The sequence below is a fragment of the Corylus avellana genome, chromosome ca11, assembly GCF_901000735.1.
Source record: "Corylus avellana chromosome ca11, CavTom2PMs-1.0".
NCBI classification, from domain to species: domain Eukaryota; kingdom Viridiplantae; phylum Streptophyta; class Magnoliopsida; order Fagales; family Betulaceae; genus Corylus; species Corylus avellana.
Genome location: NC_081551.1, coordinates 3,467,521 through 3,474,865, shown reverse-complemented (window position 1 = coordinate 3,474,865; position 7,345 = coordinate 3,467,521). Strand labels below are relative to the sequence as shown.

The 7,345-nt window shown below is 33.9% G+C and overlaps 1 protein-coding gene across 2 annotated transcripts; it reads left to right on the top strand.

Moving 5' to 3' along the window:
- The first annotated feature begins 889 nt into the window (after positions 1–889).
- Positions 890–3,569, top strand: LOC132166189 (uncharacterized). 2 transcript variants are annotated; one of them, XM_059576965.1, is made up of 6 exons: positions 890–998; positions 2,246–2,376; positions 2,647–2,816; positions 2,896–3,161; positions 3,250–3,271; positions 3,359–3,569. In XM_059576965.1, exons 2-6 carry the CDS (start codon positions 2,298–2,300, stop codon positions 3,377–3,379), a joined length of 558 nt encoding a protein of 185 aa, XP_059432948.1. In that variant the 5' UTR covers positions 890–998; positions 2,246–2,297; the 3' UTR covers positions 3,380–3,569. The 2 variants fall into 2 exon arrangements, with proteins under 2 accessions (XP_059432948.1, XP_059432950.1); XM_059576967.1 differs by lacking the exon at positions 3,250–3,271.
- The last annotated feature ends 3,776 nt before the right edge of the window (positions 3,570–7,345 follow it).

The following is a 7,345-nucleotide window of genomic DNA, read 5'->3' as shown; positions in this document are numbered from 1 at the left end:
AAATGGGGTGGTCCGACCACCCCTTATGGCCAAGATGGGGTGGCCAACCACTCCTTATTTTTTTTTATTAATTTTTTTATTTTTTTTTTAAACTTCACTTTGGCACTCTGAATTTCCACTCGATTTTACAAACTCCCATTTGAACTTTCAAATCTCTCATTTTGGACTTTTGAACTTTCAATTACTCTCAATGTGAACCTCTCCGTCATATTTTAAAACGTTACATGACATTTATACCCTTAACTTTTGTATAAAATTTTAACTTCCAAAACGTTCTTTTATTTAAAAAAAAAAAAAAAATGAAAATCAAGGAGATTTTGTCCTTTTTGTATTTTTAACAGCTAAAATTAACGGAAGGGTTCAAATTGAGAGTAATTGAAAGTTCAAGGGTCCAAAATGAGACATTTGAAAGTTCAGGGAATTTGTAAAATTGGGTGGAAGTTCTGGGGGCCAAAGTAAAGTTTCTCATATTTTTTTTAATCTAAAATATTATTTTTTTATTATTTTTTTTGTAGTGGGACATGTGTCCTATTTGTGGTGTAAAATTTCTAAGAAGAAATTTCAGCCATGAACTAGATATTCTCCTGTCTATTATGAACTGGAAAGAGTCTTATTTCATTCCCTATAAAAGAATCTGTTCTCTAAATTTATAAATGAATTCTAAACATTAAAATTGTAATAGTAAAACCCAAAATATTGGGTTTAATTATTGGAATCCTATTCCTTCCCGGTCCCTAGCATTGCTCGTCGGGGAGACTTGCTTCACAAGTCTATGGTGGCCCCACCACGTGTCTTATTCGTCATGCACCACATCATGTTGTCTCTCAATTATTTTGTTTTGTTTTCTCGATTATTATGCTTTGGCTCTTTCGTTGGGTAGCTTTTGACTAAAAAAGATATATATAAAGCGGTCATTCTGTGATAAGAGATAGAAAGTGGCAGCGACTTAAAGAGAAGAAGAAAAACTTGAGTTGCAGAGAAGAAGGCAGCGTGTTTGAGTGAGTATTCACCATTTTTGTTTCAGTTTTTTTTTTTTTTTTTTTTTGAAAAGAGCTTAGAGAATTTAGAGAATTTTTCTCGTGAGATTTAAGTTTTTTGAATTTGAGTGTTATTGTCTTACTCTTTTGTACCCTACCTATTGTGTTACCGAGTCTCTTTTGGATCGTCTTCATGGATGTAGGAAGACTTGTAAATTCGAACTATTTAAATCTTAATATCGTATGATATCGTGTAGTATCGTGTGTGGTTGTGTTATTTTTTATTGTGCACTTTTCTGGTTTATTTATTTATTTTTATCTTGGAATTTGTATTTGTTCCTACATATTTTTTTCTTTCGCCGATTGAAACGTAGATTCTGTGCTTGAGTTTGATTTGTTGTTGCATATGGGGTGATTCATGGATGGTAATATTGATCATCATGGTGTTAGGCAGTGGCGAAGCCACGTTAATTAAGCTTTGGCACCCCAAAGATTTTTTTTTAAAAAAAAAAATATTCTTTCTTTTTTCCTACGCAAAGTTTCACACGGCCCCCCCAAAATTTTTTTTTTAAAAAAAAATTCTTTTTCTTTTCTATAATCTAAGAGTTCTTGTAATTTGGATGTTTTGGTTATTAAATGTCAAGAATATTGGTTGTTAGAATTTAAACATTTAATTAGAGAATTTAATACAATTCTAAGCTCAATTTCTCCTTGTAATTAAGTACCAGTGATTAGAAAAAGAGGAAAAAAATAGAAAAAAAGTAACAATTCATTCCACGATGAAAAAAAAACTTAAGAAAAAAAAAAAAAAAAAGGTTCAGCGCCGCTACGATATGAATTGTCTTGCTCCACCACTGGTATTAGGTTCCTTTTCTTGAGACGTTGATTGAGTGGAACTTAATGTATAAAGTTTTGAATCTTTGATGGTTGAGAATCTTTAGTGTAGATCATGCCTGCTATAGTTCCAAAATTTTAATCTTGCTCATAGTTATAGTGAAACTAGTTCGTGGAGAAGTTGTTAGGACCAGCTGCAGACAACTGGGTGGATTTTGGATTTTTTTTTACGGATTTCTAAATATTATGTAGTAGGATCGTTGAAATTTATTTATAATATGCTGTTTGATTCTTTAGTTGTTGGTAAAATATCCTTGTAGATGGTCATTTTGGTAAGAAGATGGCAAACAGAATTTCTAGCCATAATTGTTTGTTGTTATTGTTTCATATAATGGTCATTTAATTGGTTCTAATGCCTAATCTCATGGTTGCAGCATATATTTTGGTTTGCATCCTAAGCTTTGGGGGGTTCATAGCACTTAGAAAATGCTGGGAGGCAAAAAAAAAGATACAATGATAGAAATGAAGTCAAGTAAAAGTAAAGCTTTAGTGGAATATCGGGAAGGTAAAGTGCATCTTTTAACTGGTTGTAAATTTGTAATGCTATTTTTTCCTTAATAACTATATAGGAAAATGGAAAGACCCTGAAAAAAGTGAAAACGTTAGAGCGCACATCATATTACATAAGTGAACCGCTTCCTACTCGTCACCCATTTTCTCATTCATTCGGATGAAGAGCGGAAAAGATCCATTATAATCCTATGTTTTGATTGTTATTGTTGGAGTCCAACCTCAAAAAGTGATGTTCATTTTTTCACCTCTTGCTTGATTGCAGAGAAAAAGTGCAAGAATGAGCAGTACAAAAATTACTACAGCAAGTCGTCTGGAAAACAGTTGCAACATCAAGCTCGTAGTTTCACTCTTCATAACTCCACTGTCACTTATGGCAATGCCGATGGATCATATATATCTTCATCCAGGACTAGAATGACAGGGAGTGAGGGAGTAAGTGATCTTTAAGGTTGATAACATGTTCAATTTGTAGGTTGGTTCTGTTTCTTAATTTGACTTTGTTGTGGAGCAGGTGACCTTGGTAAAAAGCAAAGAAACTGAGACTGCTATAAGGCAAGGAAAACGCATCAGCTCTGAGACAGCTACAAGGCTAGGACAACTGAAAATCTCTGATACTGCTACAGGGTGGCAAGCAAAACGCAAAAGCTCTGATACTGCTACAGGGCAAGCAAAACCCAAAAGCTCTAATACTGCTACAAAGCAAGCAAAACCCAAAAGCTCTAATACTGCTACAAAGCAAGTAAAACCCAAGATATCTGGGGGACTTCATAATAACAGGTATTTATTGCTTCACTTTTTTTAGTCTGAGCTTTGTGTATATAAGATCAAAAATTGATATTCTACTTGTGGTGGTGACATTTTGTAGGGCCACTGCAATCTCAATGAAGGTATGTAGACATAGTATATTTTTTGGGGTATATTTTTTTGCACATAAAAGAGAAATAACCAAAAGCTTTGGATTGGAAAATTTTCAGGTGAAGATAATGAGCAGATGATCACTCGTATGATTTATATGAATATGACAATGATTATTATCCGTGAGGTTGACTAGAGGCGTCAACTTTTGAAGTGATAAGTCAGTTTTAGATGTTAATTTGCAGCATGTGGCATCTTTTGGAGTTGTAAAAATGATATGGTTTTAAGTTAAATACTCTTGAATATCTATGAAATATGGTTTCAATATTAGTGCTCTGGTATGTTTTATGAGTGAGATTGTGGTTTTAAAAATAAAAAGAAAAATTATACTCAGAATCTTTCTCTACAAGTGTAGAGAAAATTTAGTAGTGATACATATTCATAAAAGCTGGGTCATTATTTGTAACTCAACCATAAGTTAAATTTGAAATCTAAACCGAATTGGAAAATGCCCTAATTTGTTTCATCTTCTCTCCTCTTTATATGCATATTTTGAAGAAACTTTGGATTGTAAGCGGATTGGAGGCAACACTTCCCCACATGTTATAATTTCTCTATTTTGTAGAGTTCTTCAAATCCCGATTATTACTTAATTTTCTCTAATTCATCGCATGTCACATATGATAAATGTTGGGATGATAAAACCTAAAGTTTTTTAATTGGGTTAATTACCTTTTCCTCCATCAACTACAATGCATTGTCACTTTATCCCATGAACTGACAACCCTACTGTTCAACCTTATCAAACTACCATTTTGTGCCAAAAATTCTCATTCTACCTGTCAAAGGTGTTAACTTAAACGGTCAATTCATCACTTTGTTTTCATGAACTACAACTTGTTGTCACTTTACCCCTATGAACTAAAACATATTGTCACTTTGTCCTCATAACCTATAACACATTATCACTTTGATCGTTTGAGTTAACACCTTTAACAAATGGAAGGGGGTTTTGAGTACAAAGTGGTAGTTTGATTGGTCGAGCAGTAGGGTTATTAGTTCATGAGGACAAAGTGACAATTCATTGTAATTCATTGGGAAAAGGGGTAATTACCCCTTTTTAATTTAATAATAATGTTTAAATTTTAAGAAACTTTATAAGATAAAAGTCCTACGAGAATCCTGATCCAATTCTCACTTCAATTTTGAGTTCTCACAAGAGGAAAAGAGAAGAAAAAAAGTCAACATAAATTAAATGGTTCAAGTTTCAAGTTGAGCCTATAAATTCTCTCCTATAATCCTATCCCATAAATTTTCACCTACAATCCTATCTCATAAATTTTCATAAACGTGTTGGGGAAATTTCTTCAAATTCAATCCATAAATTTGTCATATGTTGCTCAACATGTGAAAAACACATGAATTTTTTCACATATGAAAAACAGATGAATTTTTTCAATTAGCAGATTTTTAATAGAACTATTAAAAAACCATGTTCTTCATGACTCGAAAGACACATGATCCTCCTTTGTAACCATTTTTTTATTGGCTTGGAAAAAAATAAAGGACACAAGATAGTTTTATAAGGTGAGTTGGAGGACATTTCCATCTACGAAATTTGGAAGAAACTAACTAAGATTGTTGCGAGACCTTTGGTGCAACTACTATATATATATATTTGAAAACCGACAATATGACTCCAAACACACCTAGAGGGGGGAATAGGTGTTTGCCAAATATAACTCGGAATTAAAATCTAAGAAGCAATAAACATTCAATCACCAAATGAGCAAAGCAATAAAGAGATGAACACAATGATTTTGGTGACGAAGAGGAAACATTTTAAAAACCGTTTTAAAAGGAAAGACCTCTACAAGGCAACCAAACACAAGATTATCACTATGAGAAAATTATTCACGAGATTACAGACACGAGACACTTACAACCCTAGCAAGTTCTTGCTCCATAAGACCACAAGCTCCCTGCTTGCATTCCAACGCTCTCGAATATTTTGCACAATGATTCTCCTTTACCGAACTCCTTTTGATAGACTTTTTCTTCTTCCAAAAGATTACACAAGTATAACTCAAATACAATCACAAACACTCTAAGAGAGTAGGGCTCCAAGGCACATAAACATCAATCTCGCTTAGCTCGCAATGAAACAAACTCTCAAGGACTAAAGCTCTCTCTCAATAGCACTCTATCTCAGTTGGTTTGCTTCACAGAAACGTGTGCCTAAGTTCCATATAAGTAGGCACAAAAGACTAGATCAAGACAGCATCAATTAAACAAAATAAAAAGTTGTCTATCAAGTGATTGATCGATCGGTCATAGGTGGGCGATCGATCGGTCGATTCTGGTCGAGAGCCTTCTGATGCTCCATTCACTTCTGCACGCGTGGAAACCTCTGCACCCATGTTCTTCTGCTCAGAGAGACCTCCCCCATGCTGCCATGTGCAGCTTGCATGCTCCCAAGAGCTCCAACAAGCCCATGCTCAATTAAACTAATGCCCATGCCTTAATAAAATAATCCCATGCTTCCATAAGCCCATACCACGTTAAATAAATGCCTATACAACATAAAATAATCATTTTAAGTGGAAATTCCCATGACCCAAGTTTGACAAAACGCTAAGAAAGTCAGATTAAACAATTTTGGCTGGCGACGGATCGATGGGTCTTCGATCGGGGCACACTGAACACTTCAGAAAAATCTTCACATAATGGACCGATTGATCGGTCTTCGATCGGGGCACACTGACCTCTTCCAGAAATTCTTTTACGTAAATTGGGCGATCGATCGGTTTTCAAATATTGGTCAACACTGACCTTCAATTTTGAAACCAAATTTCACTTTTTGGAGCCAAATTCAGCTAACACAAAAACTAACAATATTAAAAAGAGAATTTTATTTAAAACTGAAACAAAAAAAAAAAAAAAAATCCACAAGCTACTCTTGAAAAAACAAGACAACTTAAAAGTAAGAGGAGATCTGTTTGTGATTTCGTTTGAGGGGTCTAAAAGTTCTTTTTAACACTCAAAAATCTATTTAAGGAAAAAAATATTTGTTTGGTAAAATAATTAAAAGTTTTTTTTTTTGTCCAAAAAACTTAAAAATGATTAAAATGTACTTTTGGCAAAAACTTATATTTTAGTAGGCAAGATGATCTCAGAAATGCACTGAGATCCCTTAATAGAGTTACAAAAACAACATATTTCCTTAATAGATAGATTAAATTCTTCCCACTTGAATCAAAATATTCAACATTACAACAGAATAAATGAGATTTTTTTGTTGAGCATTCTCAACACAGCAACAAAACATTTTCAAAGATCAAGTTACTTCAAAACTTGATCAAAATCAAGTTACAGCAAAACTTTGGATCAAGTCTTGACCTTTATTCAACTACAAATGTTATTTATCATTAAGTTATTACACATGAATTTGTTGCATTCTCTCTTCTCTTTTGAAAGTTTGGAGGTAATCCACAAATTCTCACGCTTCACCAAAGCCTATCTTCAAACAACTTCAGGACTGAACCAATCTACAACAAATGAGTAGGAAATGAGTTAATAATTATTTCATATGCATTAGCAAACATTAGCAAGACTCTTCCCTTCCTCCATTCGGTTAATAGAAAAAATGCCCAAAAATTTCAAACTTCACCCATTCGGTTAAAAGAACACCCAAAAACCTTGAAAATTTATATAAGCTAAATAAAAACAGATGGTTATTACACATGATGGGCAAAGATAAAATTGATCTGGCCTTGCGGAAATTTCAACAAACCACTCTTTCTCCTCGTTGAAAAGAAAAAAAGAAAAAAAAAGAAACACCCACACCAATCGTAGATAAACAAACAAATCCAAACCCAAATCAAAAAAAAAATCAAAGCCAACCCATTTAGGCAAATAAATCAGAAATAATGAAAAATCTAATATTTATATGTAAACAAGTATACATACCTGTCCAAGCTGGTGCCATGGCGGGTGGGTGTCGCCGGTGATTTCAGTAGCAAATCCGTTTTGGGTTTTGGAGGGCGGCGGGGAGAGAGAGGAGCGTTTGAGGAGAGAAGCATCGGATGGTGGGCGGCGGCACTGTT

What these genes read in the sequence shown, in the direction of transcription:
- LOC132166189 (XM_059576965.1), top strand. Translation starts at nt 2,298, where the DNA reads ATGCTGGGAGGCAAAAAAAAAGATACAATGATAGAAATGAAGTCAAGT. An exon ending in TTTAGTGGAATATCGGGAAG is followed by an intron (nt 2,377 to 2,646) that starts GTAAAGTGCATC and finishes GCTTGATTGCAG; the next exon opens with AGAAAAAGTGCAAGAATGAG. An exon ending in CCACTGCAATCTCAATGAAG is followed by an intron (nt 3,272 to 3,358) that starts GTATGTAGACAT and finishes GAAAATTTTCAG; the next exon opens with GTGAAGATAATGAGCAGATG.